The sequence below is a fragment of the Ziziphus jujuba genome, chromosome 3 (assembly GCF_031755915.1).
Source record: "Ziziphus jujuba cultivar Dongzao chromosome 3, ASM3175591v1".
Taxonomy (NCBI): Eukaryota; Viridiplantae; Streptophyta; class Magnoliopsida; order Rosales; family Rhamnaceae; genus Ziziphus; species Ziziphus jujuba.
In genome coordinates this window covers 30,773,525-30,798,975 of record NC_083381.1, presented here as the reverse complement: position 1 = coordinate 30,798,975, position 25,451 = coordinate 30,773,525, and the positions used below count along the sequence as shown (strand labels likewise).

Genomic DNA, 25,451 nt, shown 5'->3' with positions numbered 1-25,451 from the left:
GAAAGAAACCTTTGACAACCATATAGATCTCCTCATATAGATTACCATGAAGGAACATTTTTTTCACATCCATTTGTTCAAGATCTAGGTCTAAACAGGCTACTAAACCAAAAATAACTCCTATCGAAGTCATCTTCACTATTGGTGAGAAAATCTCATCAAAGTCAATTCCTTTCTTCTGAAGAAAACCTTTGACTACCAATCGGGCTTTATGCTTTACCACCCATCCGTTGCCATCTTTCCTGAGTTTGAATATCCATTTGTTCTTCAGTGCCTTCTTTTCTTTTGGAAGCTCAACCAACTAATAGGTATGGTTTTTCTGCAAAGATTTCATCTCATCTTACATTGCATACAACCATTTTTCTTTGTCTTAGTGAGAATTAGCTTCCTAAAAATTCTTTGGCTCCCCTTCTTCAGTAAGCAGAATATATTGAGATTCTAGATATCTCTTTGATGGAACATGTCCTCGTTCAGATCTTTAGAGAGGTGTATCTAGGGGTGGGCAAAATCCAATCCAACCTGTTCAACCCGTCCAATCCAATCCATTTTTAACGGTTTGGATTGGATTTTTTCATCAATTGGATTGGATTGGGTTCAAAATATTATAAATTGTATGGATTGGATTGGTTATGGATTGGAAGTATAAATCCAATCCAATCCAAATAATATATTATATAACTAAAAAATTATATATTTTTTATTTTTTTTATTTTTATATATTAATTTTCATATTTTTTTATTTTTATATATAAATTTTTAATTATTTTTCCATTTTTATATATTGATTTTTAATATATATATATATATATATTTTCTTTTACATCTTCATATCCCAAATCTCAAATCAAATTGTAAGTTGTAATTCTAAAGTAAACATTTACCTTTGTTGCCGCCCACCACTAGTCCATCACCATCACCACAATATATATATTTTTTTTACATCCCCATCATATAGATATATATATATATCTACATATATTGTATCCAATTGTTACTGATATATATATATATATATATAAATGTTTAAATATAATTTATTGCTAATTTTATTGTTTTGATCTTTGTAGATCTTACAGAATCAACTAAAATTAATGAACCTTTCAACGTTGATTGACTTATGATTTACCAAAATTTTAAGATTTAAAAAAAAAAAAAAGGAATTATGTATTGATTCTTGAGTGAATGAATTTTGACAAATGTATTATTTTACATTATTTGTTCTAACAATTTTAATTTGATTTTATAGGAGTGAGATGATGATATTAATGTTTGCTATTTAATAAGTGCATGATGTGTATTATTTGCTACATTTTCTTCTTTATTTTCCATTGTAGATTATGTTGTATTATTCTAATTGTATTTTATGTTTGGATAATTATAATTTATTATTTATATTTTATATGTGGAAAATTTTTTATTTGTATTATATATTTATAAATTAGTAAGTTTCAAACCTTTTTATTTGTATTATATATTTATAAATTAGTAAGTTTCAAACCGATCAACTAATCCAAACCAAACCGATCATCAATGATTTGGTTTGGTTTGGATTTAATGTTTTAATGGTTTGATTTGGATTGTAAATTAGAAAAACTGATATATAATTTGACATCATATGGATTGTAAAATCATTCATAATAAAAAGGAAAATAAAATTTAGATATTTCTGACAGTCTTATTAATTTTTGTCTATCTCTTTATCAAATTTTAATTCACTTCCTCTTAAAAATGTGCAGCTTAATGTTTATAATTTATTATTATTATTATTGTTATTCGTTCTCAACGAGTCACCATGCAATATAGGTGACTAAGAATTTTGCCAAATATTTTTTATGCTTTCATTAACACCAATTTTTCTTTTTCCTTTTTTTATTTTTTTTTCTAATTTCTTATAAATTATTTTTTAAATGTTTGTTTGAAAAAAAAAAAAAAAAGCTTAATCTTTAAAAAATTATGAAAAAGGCTAGTGCTTTATGATGCCAAGGTGCATATTAGGCAGATAGTATAGCATTGACTGCATTTTTTCTAAACCTTGCACTAAAATCCATATTTGAAGACGAGGAGTGCTAAGGCAAGGCCTAAATAGGCCTTTTAAAACACTGGGATAAATTATGAAATACTTTATGATTATTTTCTTATCATCTTTGTCCTATGTCCTTTGCCAATAATACATATGTAAACATTAACAGGTCCAATATGGTGAGCTTAGGTCGTTTGCTGTCACTTTTAAATAAGAGGGACTGCAGGAAAAATTTTAGTTAAGGTATAGGATACGTAATTAATGTTCGGCTGTTCGCTAACCATTGAAAAGTTGACATCGCCCTCAACCGGGTTTAAAGCAGTGTCCTAAAAGGTATGTTTAGGTAGACCTGGCAATTTGGATCATGACACAGCGATACGACTCGAAAACGACATGGAATAAATGGGTTTGGGTTTATTATAAATGGGTTCGGGTCATAATCGGGTCAACCCGTTTAACACGATTATTAATCGTGTCATTTTCGGGTTGACCTGTTTAACTCGAAATTGACCCGTTACGACCCATTTATTAAACGTGTCAGTTTCAACCCGACACGATTATATACCTATTACAACCCATTTAATTTAATTTTAAATTAATATTTTATCACTAATATAATATTTAATAACTAAAAAATATTATAAATTAAAAATTTTATAAAAATAATTTTCTATTACTAATTTTTTAAAAACAAAAAATACATCTTTAATAAAACAAAAACATAAAAATAAAAATAAAATAAAAAAAAATTTCGGGTTAATAGGTTAATTTTCGGGTTAACGGGTTAATAGGTTAGTTTTCGGGTTAATAGGTCAATTTCAGGTTAACGGGTTAATAGGTCAACACGACCCGTTAAAATAATCGTGTTAAACGGGTCGTGTCGTGTTGACCTGTTTATAAACAGGTCGGGTTAGTGTTTTAGGTACCTGACACGATTAATAAATGGGTCGTGTTCGGGTTAGGCATTTTTGACACGATTATTAAACGGGTTGACACGAACACGACCCACCAACCCGAATTGCCAGGTATAAGTTTAGGCCCTGGCTCGGCATGCCTAGGCTCCAGACTAGGAGAAAAGTAAAGTTTGGCAAAAGATAGTCAATGCTATGTTGACTGCATTAAAAAAAAAAAAAGACTTAAAAAAAATTTATAAGAAATTTGAAAATTTTAAAGGAAGAAAAAGAAAAATCGGCGTTAAAAAAAGCATAAAAAACATTTGGCAAAATCCTTAGGCACCTGTATTTTATGGTTCATTTATTCAAAAGAGATACAATTATTAAATTGTAAACATTAAGCTATACAATTTCAAAAGGCAATAAATTGGAATGTAATAAATAGGTAGACAAAATTTGGTTAGACTACAGTAATATCTAAGTTCTATACTAAGTAATTAAAAGATTTGTAGCATATATGAGACTGAGGTTTTTTTATTTTTTTATTTTTTTGGAATTTTAGAAAATATGAAGTTTCATAAATCTATTATGAATAAATGTTATTTTATTTTTGTTGAAAAATTTTGAATGCACAAAGTTTTTATGAACTTATTGTGAATATATGTTTGCTAAGTTATATTAATTGCCTGTATTATGATGATATAAACTTATATATATATATATATATATATTTTTAAATTTTTAAAATATAAATTATTTTACATATTAAGTGGTTTTATGTAATCATGATAATAATAAAAATAGAGAAATATCTTATTACGCAAAGGTTTTGCCCAAGCATGCTTACGCTTATAGGGATTCAAGTTTGATCTCACCGCTTTGCCACACCTTGGCTTAGAGAGAAAGAATGTGTGCAAATAAACTAATAAATTATTATAGCAAAAGACTATTATTGCAACACAAAGAAAAATTATGAAAGACCTTTTGGTTATCTTCTTCTTGTATTTTCCCTTTGTTCTTTTCCAATAATGCACATATAAACATCAATGGGTTAAATACGTTGAGCTTTAGCTATTTCCTGTCACTTTTAAATAAGAGGGTCGGGAAGAAAAAGACTTTTGATGGAAGACCGGAAGAAAAATGTTAGTCAAGATGTAGGATGTGTAATTAATATTCGATGGCCATAGAAAAGCCAACATTGCCTTCAACTACGTTTAGAGAGAAGGAAAGACCAAGAAAGTTTGATTTAATCAAAAATATATGACCAAGAAATTTGTATCAGAATAATTATAAAATTTATTTTGTATCAGAATAATTATAAAATTTATTTTTAAACATATAAAAATAATAATAAAAATTATGTAAAAAAAATATTAAAATCAAGATAATCATACACAAAATTAAATTTAGTTAACGGTTGGTAGTATAAAAAATTAATTACATTTACAAAATAAAATATTGAATAGATGAATTAAAATATTATGTATAAAAAAATAATATTGAGCGTAAGTCGTATCCTTTGCCCTTTATGTTTGTCCTATGTCCTTTGCCAATGAGTGTTTGTCCTATGTCACATAGTCCTTTATGTTTGTCCTATGTCCTTTGCCAATGAGTGTTTGTCCTATGTCCTATGTCCTTTGCCAATGAGTCATGTGTAAACATTAAGGGTCCAACTGTCCTTTATGTTTGTCCTATGTCCTTTGCCAATGAGTGTTTGTCCTATGTCCTATGTCCTTTGCCAATGAATCATGTGTAAACATTAAGGACCACAATAGTTTGTCCTATGTCCTTTGCCAATGAGTCATGTGTAAACATTAAGGGTCCAATATGGTGAGCGTAAGTCGTATGCTATCACTTTTAAATAAAAGGGACTGAAGGAAAAAGTTAGTCGAGGTGTAGGACACGTAATTAATGTTTGATAACCATGGAAAAACCAACATCGCCCTCAACTGTGTTTAGAGCAATGTTCTAAAAGGTCGGTTTCGGCCTCACCGTGGCATGTCTAGGCTTCAGGCTAGGAGAAAATGCCTCGCTTTGGTACAAGGTTTAGAAAAAGATTGTCAATGTTATGTTGACTACATAATGTGCCCCTGGAGCCTTTTTCATAATTTTTTTTAAGTTAAGCTTTTTTTTTTTATAAAGAAAAAAAGACTTAGAAAGGAAATTAAAAGAAATTTGAAACGAGAAAAAAAGAAAAATTGGTGTTAAAACGCATAAAAAAAGGGCAAAATCTTCAGGCACCTCTATTGTATGGTTCATTTATTAAAAGGGAAAAAATTATTAAATTATAAACATTAGTTTATACAATTTTAGAAGGGAATAAATTGGAATGTGATAAAGTAGATAAACAAAAGTTGGTGAGACAATCTCAAAAAAAAAAAAAAAAAAAAATTGGTGAGACTACTGTAATATCTAAGTTCTATGTTGTTGGAATTACTAAGTAATTAATAGACTTGTATCAAATATTAGACTTTTTTTTTTTTTTTTTTTGGTTGGAAACTTAGAAAGCAAATAAATCTATTATGAATAGATGTTATTTCATTTTTGTGGGAAAAACTTAGAATGTATAAAGTTTTTTTAAACCTATTATGAATAAATGTTTGCTAATTTATGTTAATTGCATATATTATAATGATATAAACTTACACACACACACACATATATATATATATATATATATATATATTTAAACTTTTAAAACATTAATTATTTTATTTATTTAGTAATTTTATGTAATTAAAATAATAATAAAAATAGCCAAATGTCTTATTACTACGTAAAGGCTTTGCCCAAGCACACCTACATCATAGGGCTTCAAGTTCGACATCACCCCTTACCACATTTTATGCTTTTCAGAACCTTGGTTTAGAGAGAAAGAAAGTGTGCAAATTAATTAATTAATTATTATAGCAAAAGACTATTATTGTAACTAGGGTTGGGTATAATCCAATCCAACCCGTTCAATTCATCCAATCAAATCCGTTTTAACGGTTTGGATTTGATTTTTACATCAATTGAATTGGATTGAATTTAAAATATTATAAATTGGATGAATTGGATCGGTTATGGATTGGAAATATAAATCAAATCCAATCCCAATCCAAATAATATATTATATAATTAAAAAATTATATATTTTTTATTTTTTTTATTTTTATATATTAATTTTTAATATATATATATATATATATTTTACATTTCCAAATCCCAAATTGATTCTTGAGTGAATGTATTATTTTACATTATTTGTTCTAACAATTTTAATTTAATTTTGTAGGAGTAGGATGATAACATTAATGCTTGCTATTTGATAAGTGCATGATATGTATTATTTGCTACATTTTCTTCTTTATTTTTCATTATAAATTATGTTGTATTATTCTAATTGTATTTTATGTTTGGATAATTATAATTTATTATTTATAATTTATATTTGAAATTTTTTTTATTTATATTATATATTTATAAATTAGTAAGTTTTAAACCGATCAACCAAACCAATCATAAATGGTTTGGTTTGGATTTAACATTTTAATGGTTTAGTTTGAATTTCATATTAGGAAAATCGATAAGTATGGATTGGGTTGTATTTCGATCCAAAAAAGAAAAAGATGTGTTGTTTTAATTAAGGTTCAAAATTTCAGTATTGATAGAAATATTAAAAGTTTAAAATATGAAAATTTTGATGGAGATATCTGAAAGTATCCAATATTAATGAAAATTCACAAAAAAATAAAAATAAAAATTTATTTTAAAAAAGAGAAATTTCTGTTGAAATTTCAGCATTAGCATAATTAATTATCAAATTTATTCTGAAAATTACAAAAATATTCAATAAATATTATGTTTTTCTCAATCAATTTAATTTATAGTAAACGGTAACAATTATAAATAAACTATTATTAATAAAAATATGCCATATATATGTATATAGATATTTGATAAAATTGTTTATTAATTGAGATAAAACAATTATTATAATTACATTATATTTTATAAATATCATCTCAATACTCATAAAACTCTTAGATAACTGAAAATTATTGGTCTCTTTCTTGTTCTCATTTCAAGATATGAAATATGCAAAGCAATTATTAAATGATGTGTTTCCTCAATAATTTTTCATATAATTGTTAATATATCAACTATAAGATTTTGTATTAAATATAGTGGTTCTTGATGTTTAATATAATATATTCTATTTTTTTATTTGCTCAATATTATTAATTTAAATGTTATAAATACCAATTTTATATAATATTATATTTTCATATTATTATTTTATATTATTATTTTTTATTCTTATATAATTAATTATTAGCTTATAGTTATGGGATTTTGATGAATGCATCTTATACAAAATGCATAGCATAGATATATATATATATATATATATATATTTTTTTTTATCAATGAATAAAACCTATTGAAGTTATTAAATTTAATTCATTCCATTTTATCTATATCATTAAATACTTAAAAGACAATCAAAAGGTTAAAAAAAAAATATCATTACAGTTAAATTGGTAATATAATTTACTAAATATCAATAATATTTTTGAATTTTTTATAAAAAATTTTATAGATATTTTTAAAATTTTTATAGAAATTTCAGAATTTTACATAAAAAATTTTAAAATTTCAATAGATATTATGAATTTTTAAATTAAATTGTTAAGGATTTGATGAGAATATTTTTGACGGAATTTTTTATGGAAAATTTGGTTAAATTTTAAAAATTTTGATGAATATTATAAAAATTATATTCGTTTCTATTTGGAATCTAAATTTTTTTTTAATCCCTAAAAAAAGAGAAATTATTTGATAAGACATGATTTTAGATCAAGATTAAGGTGGGATAATTTTATCTTATTGGAGGGGATAAATCCATAAACTTATAATTTTTTAGTTGTATGGACTGTTGCATTAGATATGGGAATCGAATAGTCCTAATCGTCTGCTCAATAAATAAATAAATAAATGAATAGTCCTAATCCTAACCTGTCCTCCAAACAAGATCAAAGGGACGTTATACCAATTACAGGCCTCGATACAGTTTTAATATCTTATGTTGTCTATACTTTATTTAACAGATATTTCTACCTCTTTAACACATATTTTTCAACAAAAATAAAAAATTAAACTACAATAATAAACCATATTCAAATAAAAAATGGAAATTAAAATTTTAATATTTTAATATCACTTTTAGCAGACTCGATGGAAAAGAAGCATATAAAAAATAAAAATAAAAAAGAGTGACTGACATTGAACAAAAATAAAATAAAAAAATAAATAGCAAAAATTGAGGCGGCTTAACAACAATGAGAGGGGGCACATCTGACTTTTACGTTGCAAAATTGAAAATATAAAAATAAAAAAATAAAAAATAAAAAGTGGAAAATTTGAGGGGCACGTTGGCCCGACCTGGGTCAGCCTTCGCCTCTCAAAGTCAAACTTCAGTTCCTTCAACTTTGACCGACATGACATATTATTTTAATTACTTGGAAAAAGAACTCTGATTGCTATGCAAGAACGTAAAAAGAAGAGGGGAAAAAAAAAAAAATTCAGGTTTATAATATCTGATATCATAAAAATAATTAGTTTATAATTAAATAGGTGGGTTTTATAATACTAAAATTTCGCATATTGCTTATATGTCCACTAGTATTAGTAACTTACTTTGATTCCAATTTTTTATTTCATGTGTTTTCAGAGAAAAAAAATAAAAATTTACTTCTTGCATTATCTATATATTTTGAAGCATTGTATATACATATTTGGCTTTAGGTATAGCGTTAGCAAAGTCATTTTCGACGAAAATTGCATACAATTATGGCTGTTGGAGTTTCTTGCCAAACGAAGACTTACACCATTGACTTGCTTTTCCTCTGCTGTATATATATTCTTTTGGCCGGCCTGATATCAATATAACCAAAGCAAATTGCTGCTAGCAATTAACAAAAGTTGCAGAGCTTTCCAATATTAAACACTGTTATCAGCATTTTGGCACGATAATGATTGATAAAGGAGGAATTTCCTTAAAATATGTCAATGCTATTGTCGTGTTCCTAGTCCTACTACATATGTATTTTGGTGCTGGCGATTACACCGATATAGGGTGTAGCGAGAGGGAGAGACGAGCACTGGTTGATTTCAAAAACAGCCTTGATTTTGAGTCTAAATGGCTTTCTTCGTGGGGAGACGAAGATGAAAAGAAAGAATGTTGCAAATGGCAAGGAGTCAAATGTAGCAACTCCGCTGGCCGTGTTGTTAAGCTCGATCTGAAAGCTCACAGTCTGCATGGTAAGATCTATCCTTCTCTCATGGAATTACAGTATTTGGAATATCTAGACCTCAGTTCTAACTCTCTTCATGAAGATCAAAACCTCAAATGGCTCTCTCATCTGTCTGATTTACAATACTTGGATCTCAGTTCAGTATATCTTTCCACAGCCAATGATTGGCTAACAGTTGTCAGTGGGCTTCGTAAGTTATCCACCTTAAAGTTATCTACTTGTCATCTTCCGCCTCCCACTCTCAACACTTCCCTTTACCTCATCAATGCTTCTCCACTTGTTACCCTGGATCTGGGTCAAAACTATTTATATGTTCCCACTTCTTCCATACTGTTTCAGTGGTTGTTTAAATTTAACACCACCCTTGTTTCTCTTGACCTCTCTTCAAACCATTTCTATGGTCTGATTCCCAGTGCTTTTGGAAAAATGATGGTCCTTAGAGAGCTTGATCTAAGTGATAATCAACTTCAAGGCATGATTCCGAAATCTTTTGGGAATTTATTTAGTTTGAAGGCATTGAATCTATCAAGAAATTACCAGCTTAATGGATCACTTGTTTTTTTGCATAACTTCTCCAGTTGTGCAAATAACTCAATGTTGGAGAGTCTAGTACTACATTCCAACAGTTTTTCTGGCTCACTTCCCGACTTTTCTGTATTTCCATTGTTGAAGGAAATAGATCTTCACAACAATAAATTAAACGGAAGTCTGACCACAAGCATCAGAAACCTGTTTGAGCTGGAAACTTTCGATGTATCTTATAATTATTTGGAAGATGTGATATCTGAACTCCATCTATCAAATCTCTCTAAATTGAGGAGTTTAGACTTGTCCTCTAACTCAAATATTTCACTGAACCTTGGCTCAAACTGGGTTCCTCCGTTTAATTTGGAATTCTTAAATCTGAGATCATGCAAGTTGGGGCCAAAGTTTCCGAATTGGTTGGCAACTCAAAACAACCTTTCACTTCTTGATATCTCTTGTAACGAAATTTCCGACACCATTCCTAAGTGGTTTGAAGATTCGACTCCTAACATGCATTATCTAAATCTCTCGTGGAATCAAATCCATGGAAGGCTGCCAAATTTATCAAAAAAGTTTCCAAGTCTTGCCGTACTAGATATGAGTTTCAACTTCTTTGAAGGTCGATTGCCATCCTTCCCAGCTAACTTGACTATATTAAATCTATCTAAAAATATCATTTCTGGCTCAATTTTGTCTTCTTGTAAGACCATCACTTCACCTTCACTTTTGATGTACCTTGATCTCTCAAATAACCAATTATCTGGAGTGCTTCCTGACTACTGTGTTTCAAAGTGGACTAGCCTACAAATCCTGAATCTGGCGGACAATAATTTCTCCGGAGAGATACCCAGTTCTGTAGGTTCTCTTCGTCAGATCCAAACTCTGAAGCTACGAGGCAATAGTTTCTTTGGAGAACTACCTTTGTCCTTGAGATATTGTGAGAAGTTGATATTTATGGATCTTGGTAACAACAAGTTTTTAGGAAAAGTACCAGCATGGATCGGAGAAAGTCTATTAGCCTTAAGGGTACTAATCATGCGATCAAATAAGTTCAATGGAAGTATTCCATCGAGCTTATGTGGACTGACACGTCTATGTATCTTGGATCTATCGCAGAACAGTATTTTTGGAAACATACCGCACTGTCTCAGCAAACTCACTTCTATGTACTTGGGAAGTTCCAATGGCACAAAAGATGTTGATGGATTTTCCTATATTTTCATTAATCGAGTTCCAAACAATTGGGTCTATGGTAGCTGCACATACTTGAACACTCATGCGAACAGCGCAGCAGTTGTAATTAAAGGTGGGGTATTGGTGATTCATTCTAGTACTCTTCCATTCCTAAGGCTTATAGACCTTTCAGGTAACAAGTTGACTGGAAAAATTCCTGGGGAATTATCCAGTCTTTCGGGATTGACTTCACTAAACTTATCAAGAAACGATTTGTCTGGAGAAATCCCCCAAAACATGGATGAGATTGAAGAGTTAAATTCACTTGATTTATCTCAAAATAGACTTTCAGGTAGAATTCCAATGAGCATGTGTAATTTTTCTTTTTTGGACTATCTGGACCTCTCATATAACAACTTGCACGGTAGAATTCCTTTTAGCCGTTCTCTTTCTACCTTTTCCGCCTCTGCGTTCATTGGAAATCAGGCACTCTGTGGTCCTCCACTTACAGAGAACTGCCCGATTGAAGCCACATCTAATCGAACTCGACATGGAGATGAATTCAAGAGATGGTTTAAAGTGGGTATGGGGATGGGGTTCTTCATTGGATTTTGGGGAATATTTGGTAGTTTGTGTCTCAACCGTACTTGGAGACATGCATACTTCTTGTTCTTGTACAAAGTAAAAGATTGGGTCTTGTTAAGGTTGGCACTCTATATTGCAAGATTACAGACGAGGTTCAAGAGAAACAACAACCATTGATTAACATGGTGCGCAATTAATTATATCTCCCTACTCTTTTAGTTATATATATATATATATATATATATATTTTTTTTTTGCATTTTTTTTTTCCCAAGAAAAAGAAATGGTTAAAATCATACAGTTGAATGACCCTGTCACTTTGTTAATTATTGTTGTTTTTGTTGTTTGCCCATAAACTGTACGTAGTTGTCAGCGTTACCTGCTGGCCCTGGACTGCTATTTTCTTCGGTGAACAGAAATCCGATTCTTTTCAAGTATCAAGAGACTAATAGTAGAACCGGAAGCAAGTCCTTCTGATGGAAATCACACTAGCTTGTGGCTATGGACTACGGAAGTCATTTTTGTTCTTAACGTCTGCTATATTCAATATCCCCGTTTCCTCATAAATTTCTTACTTTATTTGCTGGTCTTTCTAGTCAGTTTTTGCACAACCAGATTGCAAATCCTATTTACTTTTATGTATGTTTTTCGACTATTTGTTTTTCATATATACTTGGGGATTTTTTGTTTTTTGTTTTTTTGGGGACACCCTTGCTGTGTGTGGTTTCTTAAAATATATTGTCAAATTAGTTTGTATCTAAAAATCAAGTAAACGAGTTACAGATATATCATAAGTTATAACCTTATAGGTTTTAACTTATTTCTTGAATTTTTTTATACATTATCAATGGAGTTTACATTAATAAATTAGTGGAAGTTTAATGTGGCTTACTATGAAATACCAGCTAGTATTAAAAATTTAAAATAAATTAAAAATTATTACTATATTACCAAAAAAGGGGAAAAAAAAAAAAGAAAAAAGAAAAGAAAGAAACAACAACAACAAGAGGAATGCGAGCTGCACTATCTCATGCGCTTGCCTGGATATTACTCCCTGACAGACATCCAAAATATGTGATTGAGTAAGCTTTTAATATTTCTATGATAAAATGTCTATTTATCAATGGAAAGATAAATTAGCTTAGCCAAACGGGTAAGGTTCTAAATTACTTACTGCAAAATAAGCGTAATACTTCATTTTTGAAATAAACAACAAATTAAAATGATATCAGAGTTTTGTAATTAAGAGGTTTTATGTTATCCCTTTTGAATTTGTATTTGTGAGTATAAACCAAATTTCAGACTTTCTTTTCATTTTTGTTTTTTTTTTTTTTTTGTGCATCATATCCATCAAACTTCTACTCTTTCAATTTTGACAGGCACCATGCCACACAATAAAAAACATCTTACCACAATATATGGACTAATTAAAATGAAATTTATAATATATATATATATATATATTTATTGACGGGCACCGCATTATATCTATATAATATATAAAAGAAAAAAAATCTGTGCCGCATGTCATCATATTTTCAATTCAAATCCCCTCCAAAATCATTAATAAAAAAATTATCTTTTTTTTTTAATTATTTATGATTCTATTAAAATATTAATCAATACCAAATCAAATAACTATTTAAAAATATAAAATTTTTTACCTTTATTAGTTGTATTAAAAAATATATATTTTTATTATTATAAATTGAAAAAGTATAAGATTTTTTACTTTTTATGGTTGTACTCAACTATATATCATCAATTTTTATTTAAATAAATTTTAAATAGACATACCTTTCTTAAAATATTAATAATCACTACACAAAAATTGAGTTCTAGTGACACTAATTTAGCGATGCTACAAAACAAACACGTCTGAAAAAACAAAACCGAGATGCTGAGGCTAATGCGTCCATTAAAATTCTATAAATAAATGACGCATTAAAAAACTGTTGAAATCAAACGGTCGCTAAAAACAACAATACGCGATTCTGCCTTTAAGCGTCGCTGAACAGAATCGCCTTTAATACTGTGTTTATATTTTTTTTGAATTGTATTATTTAAATGCTAGACTCATGCAAAACGATTAACCAACCACTTATCTATGTTTACATAATAATAAAATTTAATTATATGAATACTAAAAAAATAGATGAAAATAGGCGACCTTTAAGCAATATAACTAAGGTTGTTGTTTAATTATTTAATTTTTTATGTACAGTTTATTTTTTGTTAATTAAACTTACACATCTCTTGTATTTTTTATTTTAATTTTTAGGATAAATTAAATAGGCGACTCAACGGATTCATTCCACGTCGCCTGTTCCCCTTTTTTTGTTTTTTAATCAATGTGATTTTTTTTCAACTTCAAATAACCAATGAAAATATTTAATCAATATAACTGAGATTGTTTTTTTGTTTTTTTTTTTTCTAAGATAAAGGGAACAGGCCATGCAATTGCGTCATTCCACAACGCCTGTTCCTTTTTTTTTTTTTAATCAATTTGATTTTCTTTTAACTTCAAATAACCAGCTAAAATATTTAATCAATATAACTGAGGTGGTTTTTTGCTTTTTTTTTTTTTTTTTTGGTTTTTAAAGATATAAGGAACATGCGACACAACTACTTCATCTTGGGTACTACTTCATTTTGGGTGGGCATATCTCTTTTTTTTTTTTTTTTTTCTTAATCAATTTAATTTTCTTTCAACTTCAAATAATTAGTGAAAATATTTAAGCAATATAACTGAGGTGGTTTTTTTTTTTTTTAATCAATTTAATTTTCTTTCAACTTCAAATAACCAGTGAAAATATTTAAAGATAAAAGGAACAAGCGACGCATTGTTTTGACAAAGAGCCGCCAAATAGAGGAAAAGGCAACATAGTTTCCTTTTCTTTTTTTTTTCAATTTTTTTATTTACACATGTACAAACCCATAAAAAAATAAAATTAGATAGGGTCATGCCAAGAATTGAATCCAGAAACTCTTACACTTTTAAGGAATCATCACACCCCCAGACCAAATGACTTGGATGTAATAATACAACTAGAACTAGCTAATATAGTTTTAGATGATGTATTGTTTTAAAAAAGAGTCACCAAATAGACGAAAATGCGATCACCCAACCAATTTTTACCTTTTTTTTTTTTAATTTGAAAGTTGTTTTTAGTAATTTTTTAATTTTGCAAATATGTTTTTTTTTAATTTGTAGATGAGCAACAAAAAAAACTAATTAAAGATTAAAAAAATAAAACATGGAATAGACGACGCATTTTAATGGAATTGCATCACCTATTCCTTCAATTTTTTTATTTTTATTTTTTTAAAAAAAAAGCAATTTAATAGACTTTCAATTTTTAAAAACAAGTAAATTATCATTGAACACAAATACATGAAAGTTAAGCTCATTTAACATACTTATGTAGATAAATTGGTCAATAAATGCTTGTTGAATTAAAATTCTATATTCGATATCCTATTTCAAATTAGGTCTTAAGATATTTTGTATCTTGTCGATACACATATATGTGAATAATTGAGAAGAGCATTGACAAAACTATTTTCTGTTTTTAGATCAATGGAATTTATGTTCGTTGAATTGCTACATGAATATATTTGTAGATAAACAATTAAAAAACTATTTAAAGATTATAAAGAAAATTTAAAAAATGGAATAGGCGATGCTTTTTTCGACCATAATGATCACTTGATCCCACAATTCAAGAACAGGTGACCCTTCTTGAAGAAAATGTGTCGGCTATTATCTCAATTAAAAAAAACAAAAATTTTAAAAGACATGCAAATTTTATAAAGAATAAAGGTGTACTTGAAAAATAGAAAAATAAACAGCAATCTTCGATATTTTGCTTCGCATTTTTTAAAAATATTTTCAGTGTTTATTTGTAGGTGAAAAATAAAAAATTAATCAATGAAAACAAAATGAAATTGAGAGAAAAGGCGATACTTTTAATTGTAAATATATCGTCTGTTCTCTTAATTAAAAAAAAAAAACATTTTAATACTTGCAACTTTTAGTAGCAAATAAACTGTACTTCAAAAGTAAATTAATAACTATTGAAAAAGGAAAAAATAAAAAGTATCTGGCAACTTTTTTTGCTTTTTATGCATTGCCTGTTCCATCACACTTAAAACAGGCAATGCTATCTGTTGTAAATGCATCGCTTATTCCCTTTTTAAAAAAAAAAAAAATTGAAATTTACAAGATTTTAAAGTAAATAAACTGTAGTTGGTAAACAAAATAATTAAACTCTCACTTTGGTAATTTTGTTTCACATATATAAGAAATATTTTTAGTATTTATTTTTAGATGAAGAATAAAAAGCTAATTAAAAAAATTAATGATATTGATGAAATAGGCGACGCTTTAAGATGTAAATGCATAGCCTGTTCTCTTAATTTAAAAAAAAAAAAGAAGAAGAAGGAATTCAAAAGAGTAACCTTTTTGCCATTTTCTAAAATTTTTTGGCTCGTTTTAAAATTTTTATGTGCACCTTTGATTTTCTTTTTTTTAAAAAAACTACATCAAGTACACTACCTAATAGATATTAGATTTGCAAACAATCTAAGAGAGACTTGAAGAGTGGGATATTTTGGTTTTCATTTTTCATTTGCCTACATTGACGTCGGGAAGCTGGGTTTTTCTGTATTGCCATCGTGATTTTCTGGGTTTTTTCTTTCTCCATCTCCATCGTTTAGGTGAGTTTATTTTTTCTTTATGGTTGGAGGAGACATTTGGTGGGTTGGTTTTTTTTTTTTTTTTTTTTTTTGGTTTTAACCGCATGTTAGGATCTTTATTGATCTTACTTTTGTAGATATTTTGTTTGTGATATTGCTTGACATTGTTTTGCTAAGTTCAACAAGTATTTTATGTTGAAAATCAACTTGATTCAAGATGATCTGTTGTCATCTAGTTGCCAAGTATAAATGAAAATGATAATGAGGATGAATGTGAGAGTGGCTATGTTTGTGATGACTGTGAAGTGATACGTTTTGCTAAGTTCACCAAGTATTTTATGTTGAAGATCAACTTGATTCGAGATGATCTGTTGTTTTAACTTCACCACAACATCGTACTTTTGTTGAAAAAGTTGTTCTTGGAGATACTACGATGGATCACAATTCATTTGTCATATAGTTGCCAAGTATCGATGAAAATGATAATGAGGATGAATATGAGAGTGACTATGTTTGTAATGACTGTGAGGGGATATGGATAAACTAGGCCTGACAACGTGTCGTGTTTAACCATGTTCATGTTATCATATATCGTGTTCATGTTAAATATTTTTGACTCGAACACGACCCATTAAATTTTTGTGTTGAGATATATAAATCCGAACCTATTCATTAAATTTTTGTATAATCCGTCAACCAATCCATTAATCCGTTAAGCATAAACGTCAAATTTTAATTAGGTACCAAAATGATAAAACAAACTCCTTTTTTCTTTTTGAAAAAAATCAAATGAACATGTTTGTTAATAAGCTAAACATCTCCCCAAAAAAAAAAAATGAAAAAAAAAGAAAAGAACAGAAATAAAAAGAAAAGCATTCACATACTAAAATTCTAAATGCATTAATAATTATCAATTAAAAATATTATAAATCAAACATATACTAAACATTCACCATGGCTAAAGAACATGTATTTTCCGTTTAAAATATTCAAAAATTACAAACCAAATCAACATTGAAAATCCAACATAACCATTAGAAAATATTAAATCTATAACCATACATCATTGTTGAAATTTTTATAAAGTTGTATCTTTCCACCACTTCCATACAATAAGGTATGAAGCTCATAATTCCCTTAAAAAAAAAAAAAAAGAGAAAAAAAATATGATTCTTTCAAGTCTTTTGACACTAGGTACCTCCGAAAGCAAGTACTTCCAAAATAATCACACTGGCCGATGTAAGTCATTTTGTTCTTTATGTCTGTAAACTAAAATAACCATTCCACAGAAGTAAAATTTTTACACATACATTTAGTGTATCAAATTCTTTATTCTGGTTTCTTTATCAATCATCCCAAACTGCTAGCCAATCCAATCTCACTTAAGCACTCAATATGACAAATTTCTGCAGTCCAAGTCCATAGCCAAACTTTGTTAATACCCTTCAACTCCAATGCTTTAGACCACAGCCCTTTCGACAATTCAAGACGTGTGCGGCGAGTCCGTGACTGTCTGGACTTCCAAAACAGTGTTCTCTTCTCATATGAGCATGAGACCTGGACCATAGTTTCCACTGGGGTTATCGTAATTCCATTTTCTACCTGTGACACTTGCATTCCATGGGGATTTTCTGTAGTCAACTTTCCACTAACAATTATTTCATCCTTCAATTTCAAGTAAGATCTAATTGATAACAAAATTAGTTCCAAAACAATCATCTAGTAATTGTAAAGATCCAAAAGAACTCAATTTTGAAGTTCTTCTCACTATTGCTGACAATTTAAGATATCAAAGTCTAATGTTTCAAATCGTATAACTTTATTAATTCCATCAACTGTCTTATATATGGAATCAATTTGGCAATGTGAACAATCTGCAGCAAAGAATTCATGAACAAGATCCTCTAATTCTATAAAAGAGCAACCAGGTTGCTTTTGCGTTCCCTGGAGAGCCATATCTCTTCTCAACTTATTCACATCTTTCCACCTTGATGCTGAAGCATAGATATTTGACAACAAAATATGCACCCCCGATCTCCGCGGTTCCAATTCCTCAATTTTCTTCGCAGCAAACTCTGCCAATTCCATATTTTGGTGCGTCTTACATGCAAAGAGCAGGGATCTCCATATAACCGTGTCAGGTTGAATTGGCATTTCCCTGATAAAATTTTCAGCCTCAATTAAAAGATGGGCACGGCCAAGAAGATCAACCATACAACCATAGTGTTCTATGCGAGGAGTGAGCTTATAACTTTGAGACATGGCATTGAAATAGACAAAACCCAATTCTACAAATCCACCATGGTTACAAGCCGACAATACCCCCAGAAAAGTGACCTCATTTGGCATGATATCCCTTGACATTGCCATTTGTGAAAACAAGTGCAAAGCCCTCCTGGACTCCCCATTCATGGCTAGACCAGTAATCATAGCAGTCCAAGAAATAACATCTCTGTTAATCAATTCAGAGAAAATCTGGAGCCCTTTCTATATCTACACATTTTGAGTACATATCAATCAAGGAATTCTTCACTGAGAGGGTCATCAAAGCCCCCCACCTTTCAGAATAGCTATGCACCCACCTACCATGGTTCAATGCCCCCAAATTCCCGCATGCCGATATAACACTAGCAACTGTTGCCGCATCTGCTTCAACCCTATGTAATTGCATCTCTCTGAACAATTCAATCGCCTCCTTGAATGAATCTGACTGAGCATAACCCACTATCATGGAAGTCCAACAGACCACATTTCTCTCAGAAACACCGTCGAACACTTTTCTTGCATCCTCCATCTTCCCGCACTTAGCATACATATCGATCAAAGATGAACCCAAGAAGACATCCAATAGCAGTCCACTTCCTAAAACTAATCCATGGATTTTCCTCCCTAAATCAAGAAATACAATCCTAGCACAAGCAGTCAGAACACCCAAAAAAGTCACCTGAGCAGTCAGAAGTTGATATTTATGGATCTTGGTAACAACAAGTTTTTAGGAAAAGTACCAGCATGGATCGGAGAAAGTCTATTAGCCTTAAGGATACTAATAATGCGATCAAATAAGTTCAATGGAAGTATTCCATTGAGCTTATGTGGACTGACAAGTCTACAAATCTTGGATCTATCGCAGAACAGTATTTTTGGAAACATACCGCAGTGTCTCAGCAAACTCACTTCTATGCACTTAGAAAGTCCTCAAGGCACAAAAGGTGATGTTGATGGACTTTTCTACATTTTCATTAATCGAGTTCCAAACAATATGATCAATGGTAGCGGCACATATTTGAGCACTTATGCGAACAAGGCAGAAATTGCAAATAAAGGTTTCGTAATGAAGTTACGTTATATTTCTCCATTCGTAAAGATCATGGACCTTTCAGGCAACAAGTTGACCGGAAAAATTCCTGAGGAATTATCCAGTCTTTCGGAATTGGTTGTACTAATCTTATCAAGAAACGACTTGTCTGGAGAACTCCCCCAAGACATGGGTGAGATGGGAAAGTTAGAATCACTTGATTTATGTCAAAATAGACTTTCAGGTAGAATTCCAATGAGCATGTTGAATATTTTTTGTTTGGAATATCTGAACCTCTCATATAACAACTTGTATGGTAGAATTCCATTAGGCGGTCAATTTGCTACCTTTGAGGCCTCTGCGTACATTGGAAATCAGGCACTCTGTGGTCCTCCACTTACAGAGAACTGCCCGATTGAAGCCACATCTAATCGAACTCGACATGGAGATGATGAATTCAAGAGATGGTTTAAAGTGGGTATGGGGATGGGATTCTTTATTGGATTTTGGGGAATATTTGGTAGTTTGTGTCTCAACCGTACTTGGAGACATGCATACTTCTTGTTCTTGTACAAAGTAAAAGATTGGGTCTTGTTGAGGTTGGCACTCTATACCGCAAGATTGCAGACGAGGTTCTAGAGAAACAACAACCAATAATTAACATATGATGCGCAATTAATTATATCTCCCTACTCTTTTAATGTATTTATTTATTTTTATTTTTTTTAAAGAAAAAGAAATGGTTAAAATCATAGAGTTGAATGACCCTGTCACTTAGTTGATTATTGTTGTTTTTGTTGTTTGCCCATAAACTGTACGTAGTTGTGCAGGGTTACCTGCTGGGCCTGGACTGCTATTTTCTTCGGTGAACAGAAATCTGATTCTTTTCAAGTATCAGGAGACTAATAGTAGAGCCGGAAGCAAGTCCTTCCGTTGGAAATCACACTAGCATATGGTTATGGACTACGGAAGTCATTTTCGTTCTTAACGTCTGCTATATTCAATATGCCCGTTTCCTCATAAATTTCTTACTTTATTGGCTGGTCTTTCTAGTCAGTTTTTGCACAAACCAGATTGCACATCCTATTTACTTTTTTGTATGTTTTTCGACTACTTGTTTTTCATATATAGTTGAGACCTTTTTTTTTTTTTTTTTTTTTTTCGGGGGACACCCCTTGTGTGTGTGGTTTCTTAAAATATATTGTCAAATTAGTTGTATTTAAAAATCAAGTAAACGAGTTAATATGCTTACAGATATATCATAAGATACCTTATAGGTTTTAACTTATTTCTTGAATTTTTTATATGCTGTAATGTGGCTATTTTACTATGAAATACCAGCTCGTATTAAAAATTTAAAATAAATTAATCCGATTATTGCTATATTACCAAAAAAAGAAAAAATAAAGGAAAAAAGGAAAAACAACAACAGCAACAGCAACAACAGAAGAGGAATGCGAGCTGCATTATCTTTTGCACTTGCCTGGATATTACTCCCCAACTAATATGCAAAATATGTGATTGATAAGCTTTTATTATTTCTATAATAAAATGTCAATTCATCAATGGAAAGATAAATTAGCTTAGCCTAAACAGTCAGGATCTAAATTACTTACCCAAAAACAAGCTTAATATTTAATTTTTGAAATAGATAACAACTTCAAATGACATCAGAGCCTTGTAATTAAGAGGTTCTATGTTACCCCATTTGATTTTGTATCTATGAGTATAAACCAAATTTCAGGCTTCCCCACCATCGGTCTCCCCCCCCCCCCCCCCCAAAACAAAAAAACCCAATCAAACTTTGTTGTGATCCTTTGATCACGAAAGACACACAAAACTAATACAGAAAAATAAAAAGAGACAAGAACACGAAAATTAAGAAGAAAAAGATGTATTATAACTATAAAATTTATATACAAAAAAACTTTTCTCAAACTCTCTCAAAAAACTTATATTGTCTATACTGTGTGTTATGTGATACAAGACTGAAAAACAAATATCTATTTATAATGCTCTCTTTAGGGTTTCTAGGGTTGAAACCCTAATGAGCTTGGGCTTTAAGAGATAAAAGGCTAGACCCCCACAATTCTCTCCCTCCACCCACATTTCAAAAACTTGATGGTCACCCACCATCTAAACCAGTTATGTCTCTACACAGCTTCAACTTCTCTGATGTGACAACCTTTGTAAACATATCTGCTGGATTCTTCTTTATGTGAATCTTCACAAATCTGAACAATTTATGTTCAGTCACATCACGTATCCAATAATAGTGAATATCAATATTCTTTGTCCGAGAATGATAAATTGAGTTCTTGCTCAAATCTATAGCACTCTGGCTGTCGCAATGTATTTTGTAGTCATTCTGCTTGATGCCCAGTTCATGGAGTAAACGTTTTGACCACATTATCTCCTTACCGGCTTCCGCTGCGGCAATATACTCTGCATCTGTTGTGGATAAAGATACACACTTTTGCAATCTTGACTGTGATGACACAGCTCCTCCAGCAAAAATGTAAATATAATCTGAAGTAGATTTCCTACTATCAAGGTCTCTGGCCATATTTGCATCTATATAGCCTTGTAGAACTGGATCACCTCCCCCGTAACACAAGCATACTTTTGATGTATCCTTAAGATACTTGAGAATTCACTTGACTGCTTCCCAGTATTTCGTTTTAGGATTTGAAAGAAATCTGCTCACAGTACCAACTGCATGAGCAATGTCTGGTCTAGTACACACCATTGCATACATTAGACTTCCTACCACTGAAAAATAAGACTCTGAAGCCATTTCTTCTATCTCTACTTTCATTTCTTCTATCTCTACTTTGGATAAGAGGCATGATCTCTTGCTCAACTTGAAATCGTTTGCTAATGGAATGCTGACTGGTCTGGCCTTCTCAATGCCAAATCTCTTTATCACTCTTTCGACGTGCTTCTACTAAGATGCCATAACTTGTGATTCCTCCTATCTTGAACTATTTGCATTCCTAAAATCTGTTGACTGGTCCCAAGTCCTTCATATCAAATGACTTGGTAAGTTCCTTCTTCAGCTAAGTAATTTTCATTGCATCTTGTCCAACGATCAATATATCGTCGATATACAGGAAAAGTGCAATGAATTTCCCATCTGGAAACCTCTGAATATAAACACACTGGTCTGCGTCTGTCTTCTTGTATCCATACTCATCATAAAAGAGTCAAATTTCTTGTACCATTGCCTAGGTGCTTACTTGAGACCATATAAGCTTTTCTTTAGCTTGCAAATAAGGTTCTTTTTCTCTGAAACCTCAAAACCTTTTGGCTGCTCCATATAGATCTCCTCATGTAGATCACCATGAAAGAATGTTGTTTTCATATCCATCTGTTCAAGCTCTAGGTCTAGATAGGCCTACTAGATCAAGAATAACTCGTATCGATGTCATCTTCACTACTGATGAGAAATTTCATCAAAGTCAATTCATTTCTTTTGAAAGAAACCTTTGACAACCATATAGATCTCCTCATATAGATTACCATGAAGGAACATTTTTTTCACATCCATTTGTTCAAGATCTAGGTCTAAACAGGCTACTAAACCAAAAATAACTCCTATCGAAGTCATCTTCACTATTGGTGAGAAAATCTCATCAAAGTCAATTCCTTTCTTCTGAAGAAAACCTTTGACTACCAATCGGGCTTTATGCTTTACCACCCATCCGTTGCCATCTTTCCTGAGTTTGAATATCCATTTGTTCTTCAGTGCCTTCTTTTCTTTTGGAAGCTCAACCAACTAATAGGTATGGTTTTTCTGCAAAGATTTCATCTCATCTTACATTGCATACAACCATTTTTCTTTGTCTTAGTGAGAATTAGCTTCCTAAAAATTCTTTGGCTCCCCTTCTTCAGTAAGCAGAATATATTGAGATTCTAGATATCTCTTTGATGGAACATGTCCTCGTTCAGATCTTTAGAGAGGTGTATCTAGGGGTGGGCAAAATCCAATCCAACCTGTTCAACCCGTCCAATCCAATCCATTTTTAACGGTTTGGATTGGATTTTTTCATCAATTGGATTGGATTGGGTTCAAAATATTATAAATTGTATGGATTGGATTGGTTATGGATTGGAAGTATAAATCCAATCCAATCCAAATAATATATTATATAACTAAAAAATTATATATTTTTTATTTTTTTTATTTTTATATATTAATTTTCATATTTTTTTATTTTTATATATAAATTTTTAATTATTTTTCCATTTTTATATATTGATTTTTAATATATATATATATATATATTTTCTTTTACATCTTCATATCCCAAATCTCAAATCAAATTGTAAGTTGTAATTCTAAAGTAAACATTTACCTTTGTTGCCGCCCACCACTAGTCCATCACCATCACCACAATATATATATTTTTTTTACATCCCCATCATATAGATATATATATATATCTACATATATTGTATCCAATTGTTACTGATATATATATATATATATATAAATGTTTAAATATAATTTATTGCTAATTTTATTGTTTTGATCTTTGTAGATCTTACAGAATCAACTAAAATTAATGAACCTTTCAACGTTGATTGACTTATGATTTACCAAAATTTTAAGATTTAAAAAAAAAAAAAAGGAATTATGTATTGATTCTTGAGTGAATGAATTTTGACAAATGTATTATTTTACATTATTTGTTCTAACAATTTTAATTTGATTTTATAGGAGTGAGATGATGATATTAATGTTTGCTATTTAATAAGTGCATGATGTGTATTATTTGCTACATTTTCTTCTTTATTTTCCATTGTAGATTATGTTGTATTATTCTAATTGTATTTTATGTTTGGATAATTATAATTTATTATTTATATTTTATATGTGGAAAATTTTTTATTTGTATTATATATTTATAAATTAGTAAGTTTCAAACCTTTTTATTTGTATTATATATTTATAAATTAGTAAGTTTCAAACCGATCAACTAATCCAAACCAAACCGATCATCAATGATTTGGTTTGGTTTGGATTTAATGTTTTAATGGTTTGATTTGGATTGTAAATTAGAAAAACTGATATGTATTGATTGGGTTGTATTTCGGTCCAAAACCGAACCAACCCAATCCATGCCCACCCCTAGGTGTTTCATCATTTGACTGTTGTGATGGTCCTGTAGCTTTCGGTGTTTGAGCATCTTCCTGTTCAATATCCTTTTCTCTCACCTATTTTGCTTCTGGTAGTTCTTTATGCACCTCATCATCATCTGTGGCGGATTATGCAGGTGCTGCTTCAGGAACAGAATCATGAGCACTGGTATTAGAAGATTCCATTGGCTTTTCAATGTCTTCTATAGTCTAGTTTTCTTATAATGCTGTATCATTGCTTCTGATAACCTTCTTTGCCTTTGGATCCCATAATTTGTATCCGAATTCTTCATCTCTATATCCAATCAAGATGCATGGAGTAGCTCTTGTGTCAAGCTTCTGTTTAAGCTTCTTGGATACATGTGCAAAGACTAAACATCCAAATACTCTTAAATGAGAGTATGAGGGATTCTTACCAGACCACACTTTCTCTGGAATTTTAAAATTCAATGGTACTGATGGCGATCTGTTAAGCAAATAGCATGTGGCACAAACAGCTTCTCCCCAGAATGACTTTGTCAGCTTAGTCATACTGATCATACTTCTTACCTTCTCCATAATCATCCAATTCATTCTCTCGGCTACACCATTATGTTGTGGGGTACGAGAGATTGTTTTATCATGCCGAATGCCTTGTCCTCTATCGTAGGCATCAAACTCTCGAAAAGTATATTCACCTCCATTGTCTGAGCGAAAACACTTCAACTTCTTTCATGTCTCATGCTCTACCATGGCCTGGAACTATTTGAAATGATATAAAACTTAATCCTTCATCTTCAGAAAATAAACACATACCTTCCAAGAAGCATCATCTATAAAGG

At 30.4% G+C, this 25,451-nt stretch overlaps 2 protein-coding genes and 1 pseudogene across 2 annotated transcripts; 2 read left to right on the top strand and 1 right to left on the bottom strand.

Moving 5' to 3' along the window:
• The first annotated feature begins 8,851 nt into the window (after positions 1–8,851).
• Positions 8,852–12,266, top strand: LOC107423497 (receptor-like protein EIX1). Its single transcript, XM_060815566.1, has 2 exons — positions 8,852–11,680; positions 11,862–12,266. The coding sequence occupies exon 1, from the start codon at positions 8,931–8,933 to the stop codon at positions 11,670–11,672; it is 2,742 nt and encodes a 913-aa protein (XP_060671549.1). The 5' UTR covers positions 8,852–8,930; the 3' UTR covers positions 11,673–11,680; positions 11,862–12,266.
• Positions 12,267–17,271: 5,005 nt separating this feature from the next.
• Positions 17,272–19,185, bottom strand: LOC125423289 (pentatricopeptide repeat-containing protein At4g21065-like; annotated as a pseudogene).
• A 57-nt stretch (positions 19,186–19,242) lies between these two features.
• LOC107423496 (receptor-like protein EIX2) lies at positions 19,243–20,437 on the top strand. Its single transcript, XM_016033063.2, has 2 exons — positions 19,243–20,120; positions 20,311–20,437. Exons 1-2 carry the CDS (start codon positions 19,243–19,245, stop codon positions 20,435–20,437), a joined length of 1,005 nt encoding a protein of 334 aa, XP_015888549.2.
• The last annotated feature ends 5,014 nt before the right edge of the window (positions 20,438–25,451 follow it).

Bases quoted from the DNA above. Each gene is read 5' to 3' on its own strand.
- LOC107423497 (XM_060815566.1), top strand. From the start codon at position 8,931: ATGATTGATAAAGGAGGAATTTCCTTAAAATATGTCAATGCTATTGTC.
- LOC107423496 (XM_016033063.2), top strand. From the start codon at position 19,243: ATGCGATCAAATAAGTTCAATGGAAGTATTCCATTGAGCTTATGTGGA. The intron at 20,121-20,310 runs GTTCTAGAGAAA...AACTGTACGTAG, and splicing joins ACCGCAAGATTGCAGACGAG to TTGTGCAGGGTTACCTGCTG.